Source organism: Balaenoptera borealis (genome assembly GCF_965194805.1).
Source record: "Balaenoptera borealis genome assembly, chromosome: 15".
Taxonomy (NCBI): Eukaryota; Metazoa; Chordata; class Mammalia; order Artiodactyla; family Balaenopteridae; genus Balaenoptera; species Balaenoptera borealis.
Genome location: NC_138871.1, coordinates 70,800,006 through 70,824,600, shown reverse-complemented (window position 1 = coordinate 70,824,600; position 24,595 = coordinate 70,800,006). Strand labels below are relative to the sequence as shown.

The following is a 24,595-nucleotide window of genomic DNA, read 5'->3' as shown; positions in this document are numbered from 1 at the left end:
CAGGGCTGGGGCGGCCGGCTAACTCTCCTCGGCGCCAGCCTTTCTGCCGCACATCCGCCAAATAGAACGATCCTGCCTGTGATCTGACCAGTGCCTCCCTTCCGGACTCCCTCCCTCCATCCCACTCTCAGAGGTGGGCGTCGGAAATAGGGCGGACCCTCCCGGAATCAAAACCCAAACCGTGGGACTTGAGCCAAGTGCGAAATCACCCCCCCGGATGTGAGGGAGGGGGAAAAGGAGGAAGGGCTGGGACCAGCAAGAGGGGTCCTGTGGGTAATAAGCAGAGTGGGCCACCGAGGAGAAAAAAGAAAAGATGACTGTGGGTAGATGTCCGAGGGTCTCTGGTGAGGGGAGAGGCAGCCTGGGGCTCTACAACCCTCTGCCCAGCCAAAACCTACTCCCCCCCACCTCCTTGCTTTCCCTCAGCTTCACCATAAAAGGGAACGGCACTGAGCCAGGCTGGGGCCAGGGGCTGGGCTGTTTCTCTGGAGCTGTCAGGGGTAATGGAAGCCAGTTGCTTTGCGGTAGAGGGGGGCCAGGGCTCAGGGGACGCCTCTGCTTCTCTGAGCCAAAGAAAACTACAGGAGCTTCTATGGGGCTGGAACAGCTGGGTAAGGGGACCGACTCGCTGCCTGTGTGCACGGTGAGCTAAGGGTGCACTAGCCTGGAGTGGGCTTCCCTGGCCTGGGACCATCAGCAGTTTGTCCTCCATGCACCAGCCCAATGACTCCTAAGCTTGGTCTCAGCCTTTAGCAGTCTGTAGTTCCCTGGCCTCCCCTCTCATCACCCAGCCCCCACCCAGTATTTCCCAGAAGTTTTCTGTTTAGAATCCCAAGCCCATGTTGCCTCCACATAACGGTGAAATCCCAGCCGTGTACTCGCTCATGTGTCCCCTCAGTGAGCAGTCTGTCCCCAGCTCTACTCTGGGAGAATGAGGGTCTAGGTCTTAAAGGATTACACACATTATGCTTTGCATCTCCTGGAAATTTGAAGCAGATCCAAGTGCAACCAAACTTTTAGATCTGTTGAAACACAACTAGATCCTGGAAAGTAGACTTTCTAGACTGCAGATGACATAAGAGAAGGCCTTGGAAGTGCTTCAGCTTTCCAAGGCTGTCCAGAAACCAGCTGACCCGGGTGCAAAGTAAACTAGACTCTCAGAGCTGAAGGGGGCCTTCAAGGTCATTTTATGAAGAAGGAAACTGAGGCCCAGAAGGTAATTGACTTGACCAAGGTTCTACAAATGGTTAGAGACAGTGTCACCTGATCCTCCTTCCTCTGTTGCATACTCTGTGTCAGACTGTGGACTCAATAGGTTGTCCTAGGGTCAGGGGCAAGCGGAAAAGGATTTGTTTTAGAACCATCCAGAAATGTCCTTCACCTCCCCAGAACATCCTGTGCCTAGGTCAGCGAGTCTTTATCAGCCTTGAATGGGTCATTTGGCCTAGTGCCTGGAGGAACATTTTAAACAAGTTAAAAATGGTCTCCAGGACTAAACTAGACTCAGCTAAGAGCTAACAACTCCTGAAAAAAGCTTGGGTGGAAAAGTATGTGGGAAGTGAGACAGGTGAAGCCTTATCCTGGGGGAAGTAGGAGAGAGAGGATTAGGGGGCATGTGGGGCGGGGGGAAATGTGTGGAGCTTAACCTCTGTGATCAGTGGGACAATTTCAAGCAGAAGACATAGGATTAGGCTCAGGAGTGAAAAAGCAACAAGACCTGGAAAAGGGGCACTGGGCCCTGCGTCCAGGGAGGTTGGCTCCTAAAGTATTGTACCTGTGGGAAGGGTTGGAAGGAAAAAGAAAATGTGTGCATTTGTGCAGGAGTGGACTTTTGCTCAAGAGTCCCCACAAGCTGGAATTCCCATCTGGGTTGGCATGACCCAAGGCCCGGTTGATATTATTCCCCCCTTTTTCCTCCCACTATTCAGTCTTCTGACAGAGGGTGGTAGGCATAAAATGCTCCTTTCTGCTGGGGCCCCTATCTCTCTGGCCCCAGGCACAGGAGCTCATTGCTCAGTCAGTGATGGTTGACTGAATGAGTTAGTTGCCTGGTATAGCCAAGGTTTCCCATTGGCACTAGACCCATGGAAATCTGTCTTGGAGAGATTATAAAATAGATCTTGTCCTAGTGCCCCAGGGACTCTTAGCCTTTTTTGGTCTCAGGAGTTCTCTTCTGGTCTCTCTGGAAATTTGTGGCTGCCTATCAATACCACCGCCACCACCGCATTCCCTCTAACCTTAGTCTCCACTGCAGGCTGCTCGCCCAGCACCTCAGGCCTCCCCAGTGAACCCACTGATTTCTTTGAGATCTCTAAACATTCATGTCAGGCCCTAGGTCTTGGCTCCTAATTACAGGACTAAATGAAATGCAACCTACTGCCATTATATTTCAAAAGCAACATTTTTGCCTTGACACACTTAAAATACAACAGATTTTGTAACTTAAGGGGGCAGGCAAAGGAACGGGTGACAACTGGGTAGTCACAAGATGGCTGGGATGACTTTTCAAGTTGCCAGAAGCTCCTGAACGGAGAAGACGGGGAAGAGCAGAGAAAGCAAACCAACAGCAGCAGCCAGGGCCACCTGGAGGGGAAGTGAGTTAGCTTCCTGCCAGGGCCAGGGCCAGGGCCTAGGCTGCTGCCTTCCACTGACAGCGACTTTGAAATCAGGACCTTCCAGGACCAATTCCTTCACGTCTCCCTAGGTGCCGATCCCCTCACCTCTAAGGAACAGCCACAAATTTCCATTTCTGTTGGTTCCAGTGTTTACTTTCACCATCCTGTCTTTTCACCAACATTTCTCCCAGTCATCAGGATCATATTCTGCGCCATAGGACCTCAGAGGCAGATCACTCAGATTCACATTGAAGATTTGGTGGCATCCATTCTTATAGTTTCCAACTATTGCCCTGCAAATGGTTCCCAGAATCGAGACCCACACTGCTAACCATCTCCTTTGGACGTTTATTTCCATTGAGATGTGTTATTCTCATCTTAAACTCAGGATGCCCAAACGAGGGTCATCTTTCTTTCCTTCAAACCTGCTCCCCTTCTCGATTTACTCATCCTGGCTCAAACCCTGGAAGCTTCTGTGGTGTCCCCCTTCATCTGGTCCGTCATTACCCAGGCAGTCACCAAGCAGTCACAGCCTTCTCTTCCAAGTCCGCATCACTTGGCAATGTAGAATTTGGAAGGGACCTGAGATGACAGAAAGATAGCAGACCTCCGGTGGAGTCAGGGGGTTTGCTCAAAGTGATAACACTATTTAGAGGAGGAGCTGGAACCAGCATCCTTGTGCCCTAACACCCTGCCCATTGCTCTTGCCAAGAATATCTTCTTTCTGCATGTGTATCGACCCCCTACTCAAAAACTTGTAACCCAAGCTGTTAACCAGTCATCTGAACCTCTCCCTGATTTTTCCACAATCGACCTCTCTGACTTTCTGACACAAAGAAGAGCTAACATTTACCACATGCCAGACACTACTCTAAATGCTTCACATGGATTAACTTAATCCACACGAAACTAGGAAGGAGGGTACTATGATTATTCCCATGTTACAGATGAGGAAACTGAGACAGACCACTTTCACCAACCTGAAATCTCTTCCCCCACCTTGTCTCTGTTCTTCACTCCCCCCCCCCCCCAACATTTATCAGATTCTCTTTCTTCCAACAGCTCTTCTCTGACTCCCCGCAGCAGCCAGCTATCTTTCCCCTCCTCTTACCCGGAGCACAGCATCCGTCTGGCCTTCTGTCTGTCCTGCCCTGTGTTCGTTCTCTGTCAGGAGCTTGTGTCCTGTTCCCCAGCAGGACCAGCTGCTCCTTACTGAGTTCTACACGTGCCTTTGCTACCCAGGCACCTCCGCAGCGCCCACACACCGGGCTCTCACCTCCTTTCTGTCTAGTACTGCTGCCTCGCTCTCCCAAGCGGCCCACCATGCAGGGAGACCTGTACAGAACACAACGCTGGGGGCCAGATGGTGAGGGGGGCCGGCTGACAGATTCTGACAGAGCCTACCGGGCAGGCTGGTGGTTGAGTCAACTTCCTTACCTGCCTCAGAGGCTATCAGACTTGGCTTCACTCTAGGGAGTGACTTCCTTCAGGCTAAATAGATAGGGCGCAACTCACCTCCCTCCTTCCCTCCCCTCCCCGACTCAGGCTGACCTTCTCCAAGACAAGTCTGAGACCCATGTTCACCTGGCCTTTTGAGAATGAAAGTCTTTCTCCTCTTGCCCATGTCCTCTCCATACTTGACAGAAGGCTACTCCCCATTTCCAGATTCCTTTCTTCTTCTGGCTTCTCTGAATTTCTTGCCTGCCTCAGTGGAGTCCTTCTCCTTTTCCTCCCTGGCCCAGTAGCCCTCGCTCTTCTCCTCCTTTTTCCTCCCAAGCCACTGACCTGGGTACTATTTATATTCTAATCTGAGCCCTGCTCTTGACTTGCTGTGTTACCTTGGACAAGTTACTTTGCCACTCTGGGCCTCAATTTTCACATCTATGAAAGGAGGCAGCTGGACTAGATGGTGAGTGACTGTCCTGCTGAGCCCTGCGAGTTCTTCCTTCCTTTTACAGCTCTCCTTTCCACCTCTCCCCTCTGGGCTCCTCTCTCAGGTCTTCTGTCCCAGGGTAGGCCTGCCCTGGCCCCAGGAGAGCTGTGGCTCCAGCTCCCGTTCCCTGTCTAAGCGACCAGCCCTGGGCCTCCTCCCCAGCTCTGGCCCCAGCTCCGCTCCATGTGGCCCGTCTGAGAGGCTGGCCCCAAGCCCGGCGGCAACTCCACATTTCTCTGTTTTTCCTTTTTTTTCCTCTCTTTCCCGGAGTTAACAAGAAGCAGATGTGGCGCACGATGGTTGGAGAGGTGGGGGGAGGAAGGGGGAGGCTGGACCGCCAGCCAGACAGGGGGGAAGGGAGGGGAGTGAGGGAGAGAGAGAGGCGGGAGGCCAGGGCCCGCCCCGAAGCCACTCTTGCGCCTCCGAGCAGCCACAGGGGCAAAGCCCTGTCACCCTCAGGATCCAGTCATTGGGGAAAAGCGATAGGGAGGCCAGAGGAGGGCCAGCTGGGGCGAGGGGGTGGAGGCCCAGGAAGCAGCATCTGAGAGGGCCAGGGACCAGGCACAGGAGGCCGGGGGGCACAGAGAACAAACCCCCCTCAGAAGTGGAGAAGAGGAGAGCGGAAGGAACGGAGGGAGAGACAGATAGGAGCCTGAGGAGGAAAGAGGAGGGGGAGAGCGGTCAGGCCAGGCGGCCAAGGAGGAGGCGTGTGGCTGGGGGCTGCCGGCAGGAAGCTGGGGACAGGACCTGCTGTCCCTCGGAGCAGCGGCATCCCCCGCTCCAGGCAGAGGCGCCAGTGGTCAGGCCAGGATGTGCCTGTGAGGGCCACCACGGAGCGCCCCCGCCATGGCCCCCAGAACCCTCTGGAGCTGCTACCTCTGCTGCCTGCTGACCACAGCCGTGGGGGCAGCTAGCTACCCTCCTCGCGGTTACAGCCTCTACACTGGGAGTGGCGGGGCCCTCAGCCCTGGGGGACCCCAGGCCCAGAGTGCCCCCCGGCCTGCCAGCCGCCACAGGTAAGAGTCCGGGTCCCAGCCTGAGGCTGGAGATAGGTGGGAGGGTGGGTGAGAAGGTGCGTATCCTGGCCCCTGCCTTGGGTCTGCTCTTCTGGGCTGTCCCCGCCTAGGGCAGGGAAGGGGGAAGAGGAAACCCATCCATCAGGTGGCTCTTTACACGCCCGCCTTCCTTCAGGGCACTTCCAGGGCCCCCTGAATAGATAGGTCCCCCCCAACCTCAGGGAGATCCGTTTCCACGTTAGGTGCCCAGGGAAACTACCCTGAGCGGCACCAGCCAGGCCTTCCTGCCAGCCGCCAGCTGCATACCAGCCTGGGATTCTCGGCAGACCTTTCATTCCTTTCTAGGGCTCCCTCAGCCCCATCCAGTAATCCACGCTTCTGACGCCACTCTTCTGCTCATTGTGGCTCTCCAGCCGACACGGACCAGAGGCTGGCGTGAATGGGGCCAAGAGTGTAGAACTTCGAGCCCCAAGGCGGGCAGGGCTCATCAATGGCTTATTCTCTCCTTAACCCTGAGCTGGACCCCTGCCTGCCCCGTCGTCTCCCCTGAATGGTGGGTGGAAGCCAGCTTACAGGGGATCTCCAGGGGACCCGGCCAGTCAGTTCACACAGGCCACGCCAAGCTGGGGGTTGAGACAGAAGGGACACGAATGAATGCGTGGATTCAGAGGCTCCCCAGGTGCCCCCAGCCACAAGGATCAACATCTCATGGTTGTGGTTTTGCATCTACACCTCCTGTCCCCCTCTTGAAAAGTCTTTATTGACTCCTGCTGCACAGGAAGGCGGGGGGGAGCTGCCCCTGCCAAAGCCCTGGCTCCCACCGGTCCCCAGGGGCCCTTCATCTTTTGACCCTCCCTCAGCCCCTCTGGTGGCCCCTGGGCCTTCCTTGGGGGCATGTGTCTCTGGCTCTTGGGCCCACGTGGGGTTGTATCTGCAGGAACTGGTGTGCCTATGTGGTGACCCGGACAGTGAGCTGTGTCCTTGAGGATGGAGTGGAGACCTTCATCAAGCCTGACTACCAGCCCTGTGGCTGGGGCCAGCCCCAGTGTTCCCACAGCATCATGTGAGCACCCCCCCCCCCCACCAGGGGATGTGCACTTGGTTGGGGCTGGGCTAGGGCGGCCAACTGGGGGCATCTGTACCAAGCAGGTAGCAAGGGGCAGGACCGGGGGCTTCGGTCAGAGCCAGCTGAGGAGATGCTGAGGCAGCAATTTGGCTGGTGGAATACTGAGGGCAAACTTACCTGGACCACCCTGCCAGCCCCTGGAATGCCTTTTCCGGGCTGGGTCACAGTCAAGGAGAGGAGTTCAAAGTTCCAGCCCAGGACAAGGGGAGGAAGAATAGGGATTTGGCCCTTGGCCAACAAGCTGAAAACTGTCAACTGAGCAAGGCCACATGCTGGTCAGTAAGGGGGACCCAGCCTGAGGGACAGGCCTAGTCCACCAGCGGCCGCCCATCTCTGAGGACAGGGGCCAGGATCACTACAGGACAGGGAGGAGTCAAGAGGCCTCCCTCTGCCTCTCCCAGGTACCGCAGCTTCCTCCGCCCTCGCTACCGTGTGGCCTACAAAACAGTAACGGATATGGAGTGGAGGTGCTGCCAGGGGCACGGGGGCGATGACTGTGCCGAGGGCCCTGCCCCGGCGCTGGGCCCTGCACCCACCACGCCGCGCCCCCGGCCCCGGCCCGCCCGCCCCAACCTCTCGGGCTCCAGTGCGGGCAGCCACCTGAGTGGACTGGGCGGGGAAGGTGAGTACGGGAGCTGCTGGGGAGAGGAGGGCGAGACGGTGCTGGGGGAGGCGTGGGCCAGGCTGCTGCGGGGAACCCCTGCTCCAGGTCAGAAGAGGGGACAGAAGGGAGTTAATGAGATCCCTTCCCACACGTGAGAGCAAGAGAGAGAGAGAGAGAGAGAGAGAGAGAATATGTCCGTGTCCGTGTGTGTGTGTATGTGTGTGTGTGTGTGTGTGTGTGTGTGTGTGAGACACAGAGAAGAGAGATTGAGTGGAGACCCAGAGAAAAGGAAGACAGAAAAAGAGAATGTGCTCGTTCACGCCCACGTGTGGCCAAGATACTTCCTAGTTGGGAACAGCTGCGGAGGAAGGGGGAATTCCTTGGAGAAGCTTGGTCCAAGGGGATAGACAGACGAGACTACAAGTCCTAGCATGCACTGCGGCCAACTACAGGTCCCAGGGCCCTCGGTGGCCTCTGGAGACTGCAGGTCCCAGAATGCAGCAGTCCCCGTTGCCCGGCACTGCAGATGTGCTGTGTTTGCCTGCCAGGGAGATAGCTGTGCTGTAATTATGGAAACAGGAACTTCTGGCTGACTCTCCCACCATCCAGCCGGATCCCCCGCAGCTTGCCTCGGAGCCCTGTTTGTCCCTGTAGTGCTGTGGAGAGGTTCCTACCCTACGTTCGCATTTCACTCACCCTGAGGGGGTGACATAGTATCATTCCCTTTTTTCAGATGTGGAAACAGTTTCCATAAAGTTAAGAGGCATTCTGGAAGGTGGAAAGGACCTGGCCTTGGTGGTCTGATGGATGACCTGGGTTTGAAACTTGGCTCTGCCACTTATTAAACTTGTAATCCATGGCCCAGTTAATTAACTAACCTCTCTGGTCCTCTGTTTCCCAGTCTGTGAAATGGGAAGAACTAATGGTATTTTCACAGTGGAGTTGTTGGATGGGGGAAGGAGCCATGGTACACATGTGGCTTAAAGGCATTCAGTGAATGGAGTTTCCTACCATCTTTTCTTGCCCAAGTCACGCAGCTAAGGAATGGCCGAATCAGCTGGGACTTCTGCCCTCTTGTTGGAGCTGGGGAGAGCAGGACCTAGGAGGTAGGCACTGAGCTCTGAGGCCTAGCCCCTCGACCTCATGCCTTCCCCTCTCTGCCAGGACCTGGGGAGTCACAGAAGGTGCAGCAGCTGGAGGAGCAGGTGCAGAGCCTGACAAAGGAGCTGCAGGGCCTCCGGGGTGTCCTGCAGGGACTGAGTGGGCGCCTGACGGAAGACGTCCAGAGAGCTGTGGAGACAGCCTTTAATGGGAGGCAGCAGCCCGCAGATGCAGCTGCCCGCCCCGGTGTGCACGAAACCCTCAACGAGATCCAGCAGCAGCTGCAGCTCCTGGACAACCGCGTCTCCACCCACGACGAGGAGCTGGGCCATCTCAACACCCATCACAGCGGTGGTGGTGGCAGCGGTGGCAGCAGGGCTCTGGGCCCAAGCCCGGCCCCTCCCGGCCACAGCGAGGAGCTGCTGCGGGAGCTGGAGCAGCGGCTGCAGGAGTCCTGCTCCGTGTGCCTGGCGGGGCTGGATGGCTTCCGCCGGCAGCAGCAGGAGGACAGGGAGCGGCTGCGCGCGCTGGAGAAGCTACTGGCCTCCGTGGAGGAGCGGCAGCGGCAGCTCGCTGGGCAGGCCCTGGGCCGCTGGCCCCCTCAGGAATGCTGCCCTCCAGAGCTGGGCCGGCGACTGGCCGAACTGGAGCGGAGGCTGGATGTAGTGGCTGGCTCGGTGACAGTCCTGAGCGGGCGGCGGGGCGCCAACCTGGGAGTAGCAGCTGGGCAAGGGGGCCACCCCCCAGGCTATACCAGCTTAGCGTCCCGTCTCTCTCGCCTGGAGGACCGATTCAACTCCACCCTGGGCCCCTTGGAGGAGCAGGAGGAGGGCTGGCGGGGGCATCCCGGGGGGCTGGGCCACTGGCTGCCTGCTGCCCGGGGCCAACAAGAGAAGCTGGAGGGGCTGCTGGCCAATGTGAGCGGGGAGCTGGGGGGGCGGCTGGCTCTGCTGGAAGAGCAGGTGGCAGGGGCTGTGCAGGCATGTGGGCAGCTCTGCTCTGGGGCCCCGGGAGAGCAGGGCTCCCAGGTCAGCGAGATCCTCAGTGCCTTGGAGCGCAGGGTGCTGGACAGCGAGGGGCAGCTGCAGCTGGTGGGCTCAGGCCTGCACAAGCTGGGAGCAGCTGGCGAGGCCCAGCAGGCCGCGCTGGAGGGACTGCAAGGGGTCGTGGGCCAGCTCCAGGGTCGTGTCGATGCGCTGGATGAGGCGGCTGCAGAGTTCACACTGCAGCTGAATCTCACAGCTGCACGGCTGGGCCAACTGGAGGGGCTGCTGCAGGCCCGTGGGGATGAGGGCTGTGGCACCTGCGGTGGTGTCCAGGAGGAGCTGGGCCGTCTTCGAGATGGTGTGGAGCGCTGCTCCTGCCCCCTGTTACCCCCGCGGGGCCCTGGGGCCGGCCCGGGTGTTGGGGGACCGAGCCGTGGGCCTCTGGATGGCTTCAGTGTGTTCGGGGGCAGCTCAGGCTCAGCCCTCCAGGCCCTGCAGGGAGAGCTCTCCGAGGTTATTCTCACCTTCAGCTCCCTCAATGACTCACTGCATGAGCTCCAGACCACAGTGGAGGGCCAGGGTGCTGATCTGGCTGACCTGGGAGCCACCAAGGACCGTATCATCTCTGAGATTAACAGGCTGCAGCAGGAGGCCACAGAGCATGCTACAGAGAGTGAGGAGCGCTTCCGAGGCCTGGAAGAGGGACAGGCACAGGCCGGCCAGTGCCCCAGCCTAGAGGGGCGATTGGGCCGCCTGGAGGGAGTCTGTGAGCGGTTGGACACGGTGGCCGGGGGACTGCAGGGCCTGCGCGAAGGCCTCTCCAGACACGTGGCTGGGCTCTGGGCCGGGCTACGGGAAACCAACAGCACCAGCCAGACACAGGCAGCCCTGCTGGAGAAGCTGCTAGGGGGGCAGGCCGGCCTGGGCAGGCGGCTCGGCGCCCTTAACAGCTCCCTGCTGCTCCTGGAGGACCGGCTTCACCAACTCAGTCTGAAGGACCTCACCGGTGAGGGGGCAAGAGGAGGCACGGGGTGGCGGGACTCCTTTCAAGTCCTTTCTTTCTCCTCCCCTGACCCTGCGACAGCCCAGCCTTAACCTCGTCCACTTTCTCCTTGCCCTGCCCAGCATGAATTGCAGACCCACCTCTGTCCCAGGGCTTGGTTTGTCCACAAGAGATGATCCAAGGTCCCAGCTCCCCGCCCTCCCCTGACGGCTCAGACAGGCCTGTGGGTGGAGGAGGGGTGCTGCTCTGCCAGCTAGGTACCCAGCATGGGCAGCGAGGGGCCCCATCACCCTGCCCCTGGATCCACCACCTTCCCTGTCCTTTGGAAACTCCTTTTTATGGCTCTCCTTCAACTTAGTTTTGTCACTGTAGGTCCTGCAGGTGAGGCTGGGCCACCAGGGCCTCCTGGGGTACAGGGACCCCCAGGCCCTGCCGGACCTCCGGGACCTCCAGGCAAGGATGGACAAAAGGGGCCCATCGGACCACCAGGTATGTGGGCTGAGATCCTTGCTGCAGCCAGGGCTACTCCAACCCCAACCCCACTGCCCCGGGCTTGACATTCCTCTCTGAACCGGACAGAGAAGGGGGGAAAGGGGCAAGGAACTGGGGCTCCCACATGGCTGACAGTGACTAGGAGCTAGGATAGTCACTGTGTTGGCCAGTTGGCTGTGGTGGCCTCACTGCTGTGTTGAAGACGATGGCTGAGCCTATAAGGTTGAACAGAATGGACCCTATCTCTTCCTCCTTTTCTTGATACGCCCAGTTCTGTTTTGGAGTCTGCATAGCACCTGGCACAGTGGGAAAGCAGATGTTTGCTGAGTGACTTAGCGAGAGCTGCCCTACTTCTCACTGCTCCCTTTTTTCTTCCCACAGGTCCCCAAGGTGAACAGGGTAAGTTCCTCTCAGTGCTGGAGGGCGGGGAACTGAACTAGGATTTGGAGGACGGAAGGCCTCAGGCAGCCCTGGGGGTAGAGAGCCAGGAGGGGAAGGGGGCTGGGCAGCCCTGCACTGAGCGTCCACTCTGACACCCTCCCCACCCCACCCAGGAGCAGAGGGGGCACCAGCAGCCTCTGTGCCCCGCGTGGCCTTTTCAGCTGCCCTGAGTTTGCCCCGGTCTGAACCAGGCACAGTGCCCTTTGACAGGGTCCTGCTCAACGATGGGGGCTACTATGATCCAGAGACTGGTAAGCCTGGGAGTGGGCAGCCGGGCACTGGGGGGGAACGGGGGAGGCTGTGCGGTGATATGTCCCCATTCTTGCAGTTTCAGACAAGCTGAGTCTTTTCATTCTCTGGTTTGGGGAGACCCCTATTCTCTCCTTCATTTATTCATTCTCACCACGGCTTGGACTGAGGGGTGAGGTGGGGAGGGAAAAGCCTATCATTCCGCAGCTCTTTATGGGGGGGCCTGTTCTTGCCCAGGCACTGTTTTAAGTGCTGGGGATGCGGAAATGAACAAAACACTGGTTTCCCTGCCATCCGTGGAGCTCACATTCTGGTAGAAGAGAGGTGAAAAGACCCAGAGGGTCCCTCCGCACGTAGTCCAGGAGTTCTGCAAGGGCTCCCGGACACCTTCCCGGCCCCTGCCACCTACCTGTCTCCCGCCTGATTGCCACTGTTGTCCCCAGGCGTGTTCACGGCGCCCCTAGCCGGACGCTACTTGCTGAGCGCGGTGCTGACTGGGCACCGGCACGAGAAAGTGGAGGCCGTGCTGTCCCGCTCCAACCTGGGCGTGGCCCGCATAGACTCCGGTGGCTACGAGCCTGAGGGCCTGGAGAATAAGCCGGTGGCCGAGAGCCAGCCCAGCCCGGGCGCCCTAGGCGTCTTCAGCCTCATCCTGCCGCTGCAGACCGGGGACACGGTCTGCATCGACCTGGTCATGGGGCAGCTGGCGCACTCGGAGGAACCGCTCACCATCTTCAGCGGAGCCCTGCTCTACGGGGACCTGGAGCTAGAACAGGAGTAGACAGGGAGCCGGGCCCCAGTGGCCCGAAGTGTCTACGCCGTCCAAACAGCCAGCTGGGGGGTGGGCTCCGGGGCGTCTCGCCTGGGACGGGGCCCCGACTCGGGGCAAGTCGCCGTCTCTGTACCCGCCGCAGCAGCGCAGGCGCCCAGAGCAGCGTCCTTCCCACGGTCGGAGTGCACCGGGTCTGGGACTCTGGGGTCCCCTCGTCCAGACTTTTGGCCTGATCGCCGTCCCTGCAAGACTCGGACTGCGGAGGGGCTAATCCTCGCACACTTTGCTCCCCCAACTGGCCTCTAGGCCGAATCCCTGGGCTCCGGGACTCTCTCGAGGGGGCTCCGGCCCCCACCGCCATACTAAACTATTCAGGAATAAAGACACTTGGTTTTTCTAAAAAAAAAAAAAAACTAAACTAAACAAGCTGTCTGCTCTACTATGTGTTCAGGGGTAGACAGGAGTATACAGGGGACGGGGTGAGGGAGCCCCGGGTTCCGGACCCCGCTCGCGCCCTCCGCTCTGGCGGGGGTAGCTCTGCCTGCACTTGCACTGGACGCGCGGGCGAGAAGTGCGCCCGGGGCTTGGAGCCCTAGCCGGGCCCCATTACTGGTCGCGCCTTTTCTGCCGGCGTCCGCCAGAGGGCGCTGGGAGCCGAGACCGCGGCGCCGCTGGGCGGTGTCTACCGTCACGTGACGTCCGCCGTTCATCTTGAGTGCCCCAGCTGCTCAGCGGCGGAGGCGAGGCCTCGAGCTGGGATTGGCTGGGCCTCGGGGGCGGGGCGGGGCGGGGCAGTAGGGACGGCGCGAGCCGCGGCTCTGGATGCAGGGGACCGGGCCGCAGCTGCGAGGCCAGATTCAACCCCGCGGGCCTAGGGTCTGGAGAGGGATCCGCGGGTGCAGGAGAAGGCGGGACAAGGGATGCCTTTCTGCTGCGCTTTCTCTTGGCATTCATGAGGTTGCCTAGCTAAGCTTTAGAGAGATTTGTATTAGCTCGGAGTCCGTCTGACAAGTGGGGAAACTGAGGGCGAGAATTTGAAGGCGTAGCCATCTCCTGGGCCACGCAACCTGCTAAGGGAAGGCCGGGGACCAAAACCGCGGGGTCTGCATTCCCAGGCCCGCTGGGGTCGATGCGCGTGGGGAGCAAGAGCCCGGCTGCGTCCACTGCACCCTACTGCACCCCTCGCCGCTGCAGGAGGCTCCTTGGAGGAGGAGCTCGGGACGCGGAGGAGGAGCCAGGGCAGACTCTGGGAGCTGGGACACGATACTCCTGGATAAGAGGCAGAGCCCGGGAGGAACCCCGTCAGCCGAGCGGGCAGAAAGCTCCGGGAGCAGCATTATGGAAGAGAAACAGATTCTGTGCGTGGGACTAGTGGCGCTGGACATCATCAGTGTGATGGACAAATACCCGGAGGAGGACACGGACAGCAGGTAGGGGCGCCCGGGCCCCTCGGAGACCCTAGGGGCCGCTGCAGCCCCGCGTTGTGCCAGGCGGCCAAGACTACACGGCTAACGAGCGGGAGGGGGCCCCCGCAGCGAGGCCTTGAGGTCGCCTTGGGAGCTGGTGCCCCCTGCCCTCTGCCCGGGACCTGGGGAAAGAATTGAGGCCTTTAGTAGTAAGATCCAGGCTTTGGATAGCATTGTGTTCTCCAGTTCCCATTTCAACCCTGGGACCGTGTCAGACATCATTATCCCCATTTTACCGAGTAGGCTAAGCAAGTAAAGACCCTGAGAGACGCAGTTATTTATCCACGGGCACACAGCTAGGAAGGTGCAGAACCAGTTTTTTTCTTTTTAACAAGAACTGTGCACTTACCTATCACCAGCATTTACTTCTAATTTATTTACCACATATATATCTCATATGTGTCTTTTAAAAAATTTTTTTGAGGTAGCTTACAATAAGAAGTATGTGCAGTTAGACTGTTCAGGGACTTTCAAAACCATGATGTTTGAGCTTCACTGTAGCTCAGGGCTTGCTGGCACGGCAGGCAAATTTGGAGATGCTGTGAGTTATGGGTAGAGCTGGTTCATGAGCCACACAGACTTTTCCCTGGTGCCGAATTCCAAAAGTTTACCAGAAGTCCTTTTTACAATACTCAGTGAACAACATAGTGGAAGAGACCCTTCTTGGTTGTCTGGTAGAAGTTGAAAAGTCATTTGTTGGTTCCCGTATTTACTCTTGATCACCCTTACACTGTAATCCCAAGACACTTCTGTGTGGTGGAATCCGTGGCTGTCTCTTGGTGCAGTCTGGTGCTCAGAATACGGGCAAGAACTGCTTCTTGGCCCTCACTTGTCTCAGCCAAGAACTGGATACAAGGCGAGTTCAAGATTGAACTCGGGAAAGACACTACAGCAACCACAGCCAGGACGCTCACTGAGGGGAGAGCCCTGGGTCCACACAGCACTGTCACAGGCATTGTTACATAGTTTCCTCACAGCAGCCCATGGGAAGCATGTAGGGATCAGTCACATCCTCTCTTTAGAGATGAGGAAGCTAAGGATTTGGAGAAATTAGACACTTTCTGTAAGGGGCCACGTGGTTGATGAGTGGCAGAGCGGTAGTCACAACTCAAGCGTCCTGATGCTAGTGCCGCAGCCCTCCGCCCTCTCTGGTGCTCCCTGTTCCTTTGCTGCTGCCCGCCTCATGGAGTTGACCCTTTGCTTTGGGCTGCTTTGTTTGCCAGAGGTGACAGCCCCTGGCAAAAGGTGCAGGGACAGTGGGGGGGAGGCACAAGGGTATGCTGCTGTGTGGACCTAGCCCACCTACCAAGGTCAAGCCAGCCCCGGGACTTGGTGCCCAGTGAGGAGTCAAGTTTACTTTCCGGAGAACAGTGCAGATTCTGGGGCTACAGTTTCTCCAAGAACTGTGGAGGACCTCCAGAGGACCCAGACGACTTGTTCTGCTAGAGCTGAGTCCCAGTGCCTTTGAGCTTACTCATGTTGGGAGGCTAGGACAAGAGCCTGCTAGTTCCACCCTGACGGGAGCTGGTTCCGAAGGTGGGCACTAAGCGAGGTGCCTCTCTGAAGAGACCCTCCGTGCTCCCTGCGCTTCAGGGAGTATCTCCCCCCTCTGCCAGACCCATGGCTCTGCTCCTCTGTGGAGCAGTTTGCTTGTCCACAGGGCCTCTCTCCTGTGCTCCCATCCCACCCAGCCCAGCTCCTGGACTCTGTTGTGCCTCCCCGATGGGCAAACCTGAGTGGGGACACAGTCCTTCCCAGCATCTGAGCCCCACCTTTCCCAGGCTCTCTCCATTGGCAGCCGAGGACTCTCAGGAGCTGCCCCCTGGAACTCGGCCAGACCCCTGAGGAATGGCCCTCCCTCCCAGAGTCCTGGCTGAGAAGGACCTTCTGGAAAGCATCTTCATGCTCAGCAGAGCATTTCTGCACAGAAAGTTGGGCGTCAATATAACTTTGAAGGGTTTCCACAGAGTAAAACTGTATACCCTTTCTCTGAAGCCTCATCAAGCTGGGACCCAACTACTTTCCATTCAGAAATACAGAGCACTTGCAGTGGTTTGGGGTCAGGAAACCCGGGTTCTGGTATCACCTTTGTCATTAACTGTTGTTGTGACCTTGAGCAAGTCCAGTCCCTCCAGGCTTCTCCTCTCTTCTCTGCATGAAAATTTCTCTAAAGCTCATAGCTTGAGAAATGTTTGACCCTTTGCAGATTAGTATCCTTCTTTCTAATGAGATCATGGTCCCCTTTTCCCAAGGCTGAAGGGAACTTCAAGGTTAAGCTTTGTGTACAAATATACCCTAGCCTAAAAATGCTACTTCATTTATTTCTCTTAATTAGTAGTTCTTCGGTACTTGTTCCCCTTATCGTAAGCTGCCACAGTTATTATTATCCTTTTTGGAACTGGAAGAATAGAAATAACAGCCTGTACTGTTACCTCACAGTATTATTGGAGCACAAATGAGAAACCATTCAAGTGCTTTGACTATGTATGCATGAGTTATCATTTTTGTTGTTGATGATGACAATGAAGCCCTTCAGGTGTATCTTGACTTAGTTTCCTTTCATTAGATTTTCAGTAAAGATGGAGAAAAAAAAAAGGTAACTATGCACTGTGATGGATGTGTTAACTAACCTTATTGTAGTAATCACTTCACAAAATATATGTATATCATAATCATCACGTTGTACACCTTCAGCTTTCAGAATGTTATATGTCAATTACATCTTACATCTCAATAAAGCTGAAAAAAAAGGAGAAACGAACAAAGATGGAGAAAAACTGGTCTTCACTCAGTAATCTTTTTAACTTTTGTCATCATAAAAGTTACCACACACAACCTTCTTAAATGATCACAATGTCCGGGTTTGCTTCCTGTCTTAATTATTTTAATCTGAGTTATTACTGAAGTGGTCTCTCCTAAGACAGGAGCAGCAGGAGGTTTGCCACTTTTGGGAAGAGGCAGGTCTCAAGGAGGAGGCTTGGTGGGGGGACACTGTAACAAAGGAGGAAGTAACCCAGAGTCAGTGGGACCCTCAAATTGTGATGGGCCCGAGTGAGTGCTTTCCTGATGTCCTAAGAATAGGTGCAAGATAGAAATTAATCACTGTGAACTTGAATTTAGCCTGGGCTGGGGAATAGCTGAGCCTCTTCCCTTTGCTGAGCCTAAGGCTGGCCTGGATGCTTTCTGAGGGGAATCGCCTGGCTTTTACATCCTGTGGGCCCTACTCAGGGCTCAGCCCTGCTTATCCCAGCCCCAGCCTGCTGGATCTGCAGGGACCCTCCTTGTGTTTTGCAGGTGCTTGTCCCAGAGATGGCAGCGTGGAGGCAACGCATCCAACTCCTGCACTGTCCTCTCCCTGCTTGGAGCCCCCTGTGCCTTCATGGGCTCGCTGGCCCCGGGCCACGTTGCCGAGTAAGTGGAGGGAGCAGGGGAGGGTGGCCCACAGGGTGGGGGGAGAAGAAGGAAGCCTTGGCCCTGGGCGGGCGGTCTCTGAGAAACGGTTTGCGGCCACCAGAAATGGGTGGGGCGTGGGGAGTGGAGTACCAGCATCCCAGACCCTCCCTGGTGTGGCTTATCTGCTGCTCAGTTGTTAATGCTGCTCCTGTTAAAGGTTTCATTTTCACAGCCTGTTTCCTTGGCCAGTCCCTGGAGCCTGCTTCGGCTTCCCACCTTCTTCCTTGTTTCCAACAGACTCTCTGCGGTGGATGTGACTTTGCCCTTCTCAAGTCCCTAATCCTGCCTGTGCTTGTGGCAGAAGGCAGTTAGGGACATGCTGTACCTGCCCTCTCTCGGGGATGTCCTGCATCCACGGTCCCAGGGTCCAGGCCTGCAGTTTCTTTCCCAGCTGAGGGAGCAGGGCCAGTGATTGTGTCCCCGTTGTTCACTGAAGCAGCGAGAGCTCCCTGCCCAAGGACACCCGGATGCCACGTGCTAAAGCTGGGCCCAGACCCATGCCTCCCAGCTCATCGGCTAGGAGGCTGCAGCCCGTAGTGGCCCACACACTTCCTCTATGTTGGCTGCTGCAGGGACCCAAGAGCCCTTTGACCCCTGGCACTGCCAACTCAGCAAGCGCTTATCAGGGCGGTGAGGCCCACTTTGCCCACTGTGGGCACAGGGGCAGGCTGCCAGGTTGCTGGCCTGTAAAGCACAGCCCTTTGAACCCTGGTTTGAGAGGGGCTGCTGCCAGAGCCCAGCCCCAAGCCGCAGCCAGATTCCCTTCCTTATGAACTGGCACGAAGCAAATAATGGGGTGAGAGCCTGCCCTGTGATGGGAGACAGAGGGACCCGGAGCCAACAGCTGCTCACTTGTCAGCCCTCTTCAGCAGCTGCCTTCCCTCCCAGCTAGAGCAAGACCGTGCCTCTTGCTTTGGGGTGGTGGACCCACCTTTGTGTGGCAATCATGCTGATAGCTGGGCCATTCCAAATTCTCCCCATGTGTTCAACAAACACTGAATGAGCACCTACCATGTGCCTGGCACTGTGGGTGCAAAAAGTTATTTGGCAAAAACCAAATCATATTCTCCATGCTGTGAGAAAGCTACTATTTAAAGGATCCTTGAGACATAAGACAAGGAACGATGCCCCGACGTGGTACCTCTATACAAATCTGTATTGTCCAGCCTTGGTGTTGCCGAAAGTGGGGTTCAGCCATAGTGAGAAAGGTCAGGATGGTGGCTGGGCTGCTGGGCGTAGTTGCCAGCTCCTGGTGACAGGACACTGCATTTCCAAAGAGCTGGGAGGGGTGGGATGGCCTCCTTGTTCTGCTGGTACAGTCTTCCTGAGGGGCCACCCCCCGGCTCACTCTGAGTGGAGGGGATTCTGAGCAAGAGTCCTGGACCCAGTCTATACTGAGGGGCCTCAGGCACTGAGAGGGCTTGCCACTGTGGAAGGAGAGGGCAGTGAGCCGGCCCACCGAGGCAGCACCACTTCCTGGCTGGGCATCGTGGAGGCAGGTGTAGAAGGAGAGGAATCATGTTAGGACTGGAAGGACTTCAGAGAGAGCAGTACCATGGGGATGAGCAAGCAGAGGGCACCTGGGGGACAAAGTGTCACCTTGGTAATTATTAATACTGCCTGGGCCTTGCATGATGCGGGCCACAGTGCCCTCACCTGCTTGGTTCAAACAGGGTGCATGTTCAAGGTCCCAAGTCTACCCCATCTAGCTTTATGAACGTGAGCAAATCCTTTCCAGCTTGAGTCAGACTGAAGGACAGGGTCAGGGTTGGAGTTTGCTTCAGTCAGGACCTAAAAGAATGTCCCTTAGGGTTTTTCTCACTAAGCTCCAGCCATGCTCTCCTGCCTCTCCTGCCTCCACACAGCCTGTGACAGTGACTCCCCGTCCCATCCCAGCCCCTCTGCTTGCACCCCAGGGTCCCCGGTGGCCCTGCCACCTACCCTCCAGTCCCCAAACCCCCGTCGAACTGCGCCTCCCCGGGTTACTCCGCCCTGGCAGTTTTGTCCTGGACGACCTTCGCCGCTATTCCGTGGACCTACGCTACACGGTCTTTCAGACCACGGGCTCCGTCCCCATTTCCACAGTCATCAGCAGCGAGGCCAGTGGTAGCCGCACCATCCTACATGCCTACAGGTTTGTACATCTGTCTGCGCCTTGCCAGCTGCCGCCGCCATTGCCATCACTCAGCTCCCAGAGCAGGACCCTTCTCTCCAAGGCCCGCGTGCTCCAGCACCGCTCCCCACCCCGCGGGAGGCCCAGGCCCCTGGTAGCCTCTAATCTGTGTCTCCTTGCCCTTCCCTCGGCTCGGGCTCCACCCCAAGCTTCCTGGTGGCTGACTTCAGGCAGCGGGGCGTGGACGTGTCTCAGGTGGCCTGGCAGAGTAGCGGGGAAGCCCCGTGCTCTTGCTGCATCGTCAACAGCTCCAATGGCTCCCGTACCATTGTGCTCTACGACACGTAAGGCCCCCTGGCCTGCCCTGCCACAGCCCACCAATTAGCCTCCTCACTTGCCACGTGGGCAGCCCACTTGCCCGCCCTCTGTGGCCTCTCTCTTTGTACCAGAAATTGTCCCTATGCCAAACGGTTCAGTGATTTCGGAATTGTTCTCAATTAGGGGAGAAGTGAGGTGGGAAGGGATGGGCTTTGCTCTGCCTGGCGACTTGGCCTTGGTCAACACCAAGGATGGGCGGGCAGGCCTGTGCAAACTGTAATTTATGATGTGATTCCTCCATAATCAGCCAATCAGCAGCCTGGGTGTGAGTACGGGGAAATTGTTCTGAGGACAGAGGGATGGGAGATGTGATTCAAACTATCCTGAGCCCTGAAGGGGGCCCACTGGGGTTTCCAGGGTCAGCCCCAGAGTTGCCAGCCTGCAGCATGGCACCAGGAGCTGAGGTTTGGGTGTTCGAAAGAGATGAGCAACCCCAAAGGTCCCAGCATAATGAAGCCAGACCAAATGCCACACACCACTCACAGCCATTGCTGAAGGAGGGAAGGGGAACACTGGCTCAGCAGAACAGGGCCATCTGATGTGTTGCTAACCTGGGGCAGGGCAGGGGAATCCCTTTAGGGTCCCAAGCTTCCAGGGAGAGACCCCTTCTCATCTCTCCCAGATTCCCTCCTGAAAAATCTCAGAGGTTTAGTTTACTGAGAACCTAATGTGTGCCAAGTACTCTGTTAGGGCAGAGATGGCCCAAGCCCAACTGCCCTGGGGTTCTGACTGTCCCTGCTGCCCAGCATGACCACTGGACCTGCGGGAGGGGCAGTCATCCTAGAACAAGATTTATAACCAGTGGCCCTGGGCTCTTTGTGTCCCAGTGAATGAGTGGGTAGGCATACATGCTAGACACGATCTTCCCATTGGGCAACCCTAGTCATCTGCCCATTAAGCAACAATCTGTAGCATCTTTGATCAGGGACACAACATGGGTATTCACGGGAAGGGAGGGAGAGGAGCTCCAAGGAGAAATGTTTATTGCCCACTGGCCTCGGTCCAGGCATATCCACACACATTATCTCCAGCTGCAGCAGGCCTGCGAGACTAGGGGTTCGGTCCCCTTTACCAAAGGGGAAGCACCTCAGAAAGGCCACAGTCACCCAGCTAGTTAAATCGGAGGAGGATTTGGCACAGAACATGGAGGGGAGGACACTGGCTGTGTGTAGGTCTCTGGCCAAGGAAGGTCAAGGCGGACCCTTCCCAGGTCTCCACACCTAAGTCAGCCAAAAATAAACTCATCCTCAAGCACCAACCTTGATCTCAGGGTCATAACACGGAGCTGCCAAACTCAGGACAGCGCTGCTGTCACCGCTGGGGTGCCTGAAGTGAGAGGGCCCAGACCCGAGCTCCAGGCAGAACGGCGTGGCCTTTGTAGTTTCCCGGGGCACTGCATGGTGGTAGCTGTGTGTGCTGCTGGCAAGAGGAATTCTGGGAATTGTAGTCCCTGGTGCGCTGAAAGCATTTTGGGAGATATGGTCTCCAAGGCACGCAGAACTGGTCCCTTGCTTGACATATGTGGTGGTTGAGTTTGCCCTTAGATAATATCACAGCCTCAAACACAGGAAGGGGCACCCTAGGAAACTGCCTCCAGCCCCCTGTCTGGATGGAGCTGAGTAGGGCAAGGAGTGGTCTCGAGTTTAGCCTGAGACAGGGTCTGTCCTGGAGCTAAGCCTCAGAAGCATGTGCTATAGATTCAGCTTCCTGCCATGCTGCAGGCAGCGCCAGGCATAGGGGCCCTAGCAGCCAGTTAGAGATCCTGGCCCTGGCTGACCTCACCATGACCCTTCTCTGTCCTTTCTGTCCTGCGACTCAGGAACCTACCAGATGTGTCTGCTAAAGACTTTGAGAAGGTTGACCTGACCCGGTTCAAGTGGATCCACATTGAGGCAAGCCCTGCCCTACCTGTGTTTTGAGGGCCTCAACCTGCCAGCCCCTCCACATGTTCTGCCTCCTTCTTGGTTTCTTTGAACCATGAAGTACCTTAGAGATCAATGAATCCAACCCCCCTCACCCCCTCTCCATCCTCCTTTATGTTTTCAGGTGGAAACTAAGGCCCAGAAAGACTGGGTGATTTACTCAAGGTCACACAGCAGGATGTAGGTGCCAGAAGCAGGATGCTGGCTCTAGGCAAAGTCTGGTGCTTTCTGTGTTACAGGCTGCCCCACCTCCTCTGGACTTGGCCTCTGGCAGGAGCCTGGCTGTGGGAGGCCTGACCCGTTACCTCTGGGGAGGCAGGAATGAGAGGGCCTGACCCAGCTCCCAAATAAAGGGAACTAGAATCTTCATTCCAAGAGAAGTTTTGGAGTCTAGGTGGGAGGAAACCTTGAGAAGTCCTGAGTTCTAATCCTAGCCCTGTCATTTAATTTATTGTAGGTCCTTAGGAAAGTCTCTCTTTTATTCTTTCGTCTTCTCATCTGAAGTGGGAGGGCTGGTCAATAAGGTCTCCAAGGTCCAGAATAGCACTAGAATTTTGAGGCTTAGGATGGGGTTCTGGCCCAGCCTTCCTGGCCCCTCTCCCCCCTCACCCATGGTTCCAGCAGGGAAGGATTAATGAGGCAGAATGAGACCAGCGCCCAGGTGGTCCTGAGTTGCCTGCCCTGCCCTGCTCTGCCCCAGGGCCGGAATGCATCGGAGCAGGTGAAGATGCTGCAGCGGGTAGAACAGCACAACGCCAGGCAGCCTCCGGAGCAGAAGATCCAGGTGTCTGTGGAGGTGGAGAAGCCGCGAGAGGAGCTGTACCAGCTGTTAGGCTACGGAGACGTGGTAAGCATCCCCCACGGCCCCCCACTTGCCACATCCAGCTTCATTTGGTCCTTAAAGGGAGTCCGAGTGTCCCCTTGTCCTGCCTGTCACACTTAGGATGGCAGTTTGCAGCTTGGTGATGTTGGCAGGTGGGGGCAAAGCAAAGCGGCAGACCTCTAGCTTAGGGCTCTGGTGCAGGCCTCAACAGTGGACAAGGAGTAGAATTACTCCACCCCAGTGGGCGCATAGGTGTGAAGGCAGCCAGAGGGCTTGGTCAAGGCCAAGACAGCCAGCCTCAGGGCCAGCCTGCGTGGAAGCCTCTCCTCCCTTGGCCTCCTGTCTTTTCCTCTGTCAGATGACAGGATGGGGCAGCTCTCCGAGGTGCCTTCCAGTTCTGGGGTGGGAGCCACTAGGGGGTGAGGGAGGATGGGAGGGGGACTTGCCCGTGGTAAGTTTGGAATGTAAGTGGAATCGGGATGATGATCCTGGCATCACAGTGGAAGCTCGTTGGGCCTCAACCTTGGCTGCACGTTAAATGATGTGGATGCCTGAGCTCCACCCTCATTTTTTTTTTTTTTTTTTTTTAATTTGGTTGGTAGAGGTGAAGCCTGGGCTGAAGTATTTTTTAACAAAACACCCTGGTGATTCTAATATGTAGCTGGTGTTAAGGAAGCTCTAGAACCCCTATCCCTTTGTTTTAAAGATGAAGAAATCAGACCTAGAGGGCATAGCTGTATGCGGAAAGCCAAACAGAACAGAAACCCTCCTGAAAGCCGTGGTTTTACCTGCCAGTTGTAGATTGCGCCCCAAGATGACCTCAAGACTCACTCTGGGTTTTCAATTGTGAGGAAATTCGTTGATCTTAGAATAGGCTGGGGCTTTTGTGTCACAATTTACATGGCTGTTTCCTAGCATATCCTGAGCAAGTATGAAAACCTGTTCCTGAGGGACAGCGAGGTGCTACTTGGGGGTGTCGGTGGCCACGGTGCAGGAGCAGGTTGCTGGTCGTGAGGGGCAGCTGGGGTAGAGCCCAGGTGACTGGCAGCCTCTCTCCACTGCCCACAGGTGTTTGTCAGCAAAGATGTGGCCAAGCACTTTGGGTTCCAGTCAGCGGAGGAGGCCCTGAGGGGCCTGTACGGTCGCGTGAGGAAGGGGTGAGCTAGCGGAAGCCAGGCAGCGGCCCGGGTACGGGGAGTGAGGGAGCCTGGCCCCCAGGGTCTGCCCCGGGGAGGGATAATGAGGCTGGGGGCCAGGGCTGGGCTAACACCCAGCTGAGTGGAGGGTGTCACAGGGCTACGCTGGTCTGTGCCTGGGCTGAGGAGGGTGCCGATGCCCTGGGCCCTGATGGACGGCTGCTCCACTCCGACGCTTTCCCACCGCCCCAGGTGGTGGACACTCTGGGGGCCGGAGACACCTTCAACGCGTCCGTCATCTTCAGCCTGTCCCAGGGTGAGTACCCCAGCAGGAGGCCCGGGGCTGGGGCCTGCCCCTGCCCAGAAGACCAGGCTGATCTGGCTGTTCATCCCTCCCTCCAGGGAAGAGCATGCAGGAGGCACTGAGCTTTGGCTGCCAGGTGGCGGGCAAGAAGTGTGGTCTGCAGGGCTTCGATGGCATCGTGTGAGGGCCCTGTGGCAGGAAGCACCGGCTCACACCCCACCCCAGGCCAGCATCACTGGCTGCCGTTGCCCTCTCTTCTCTGGCCAGCTGGCATCAGGCTGCCTTGCCCCCTGGGCGGATGCAGGCCGTGGGAGGGCTCCACCTGTGACCTGGCATCTCACATGGCAGAGCTGCAGAGCAAATAAATCTTCCCCAGAGCCAGCTTCCTTCTGGCAGTCTGTCTTTGATGTCTGAGCTGCTCTGGCTGGGGATTCTGGAGGCTTTGATCCTGCAGTCCTTCGCCCTTTTTTTCTCTATTCCCCAAATTCACCTCCTGCCCAGGCCCAGAGGAAGGGCCACCCAGACCAGAGCAGCAGGAAGTGCCCCAGGCTTGCCACCAGCTGTGCCCTTGCTGGGGGCCCAGCTCAGGGTAGAGGGCCAGACTTCCAGCCTTCCTGGTGGGGGAGGAGACTTAACCCCTTGCACCCCAGGGAACCTTCCAA

The 24,595-nt window shown here is 57.2% G+C and overlaps 2 protein-coding genes across 5 annotated transcripts; both read left to right on the top strand.

The window, feature by feature from the left end:
- The first annotated feature begins 4,915 nt into the window (after positions 1-4,915).
- EMILIN1 (elastin microfibril interfacer 1) lies at positions 4,916-12,764 on the top strand. Its single transcript, XM_082358468.1, has 8 exons — positions 4,916-5,564; positions 6,502-6,627; positions 7,092-7,312; positions 8,459-10,387; positions 10,757-10,873; positions 11,258-11,275; positions 11,431-11,568; positions 12,010-12,764. Exons 1-8 carry the CDS (start codon positions 5,395-5,397, stop codon positions 12,345-12,347), a joined length of 3,057 nt encoding a protein of 1,018 aa, XP_082214594.1. The 5' UTR covers positions 4,916-5,394; the 3' UTR covers positions 12,348-12,764.
- A 373-nt stretch (positions 12,765-13,137) lies between these two features.
- On the top strand, positions 13,138-24,314 carry KHK (ketohexokinase). Of its 4 annotated transcripts, XM_082357268.1 has the most exons (9): positions 13,138-13,768; positions 17,099-17,215; positions 19,257-19,391; positions 19,580-19,714; positions 21,568-21,640; positions 22,371-22,517; positions 23,562-23,650; positions 23,788-23,945; positions 24,032-24,314. In XM_082357268.1, the coding sequence occupies exons 1-9, from the start codon at positions 13,677-13,679 to the stop codon at positions 24,115-24,117; spliced, it is 1,032 nt and encodes a 343-aa protein (XP_082213394.1). In that variant the 5' UTR covers positions 13,138-13,676; the 3' UTR covers positions 24,118-24,314. The 4 variants fall into 4 exon arrangements, with proteins under 4 accessions (XP_082213394.1, XP_082213392.1, XP_082213391.1 ...); XM_082357266.1 differs by lacking the exon at positions 19,257-19,391; XM_082357265.1 differs by lacking the exon at positions 19,580-19,714.
- The last annotated feature ends 281 nt before the right edge of the window (positions 24,315-24,595 follow it).

Bases quoted from the DNA above. Each gene is read 5' to 3' on its own strand.
- EMILIN1 (XM_082358468.1), top strand. From the start codon at position 5,395: ATGGCCCCCAGAACCCTCTGGAGCTGCTACCTCTGCTGCCTGCTGACC. The intron at 6,628-7,091 runs GTGAGCACCCCC...TGCCTCTCCCAG, and splicing joins CAGTGTTCCCACAGCATCAT to GTACCGCAGCTTCCTCCGCC. The intron at 11,569-12,009 runs GTAAGCCTGGGA...TGTTGTCCCCAG, and splicing joins CTACTATGATCCAGAGACTG to GCGTGTTCACGGCGCCCCTA.
- KHK (XM_082357268.1), top strand. From the start codon at position 13,677: ATGGAAGAGAAACAGATTCTGTGCGTGGGACTAGTGGCGCTGGACATC. The intron at 19,715-21,567 runs GTAAGGCCCCCT...CCTGCGACTCAG, and splicing joins ACCATTGTGCTCTACGACAC to GAACCTACCAGATGTGTCTG. The intron at 21,641-22,370 runs GCAAGCCCTGCC...GCTCTGCCCCAG, and splicing joins TCAAGTGGATCCACATTGAG to GGCCGGAATGCATCGGAGCA.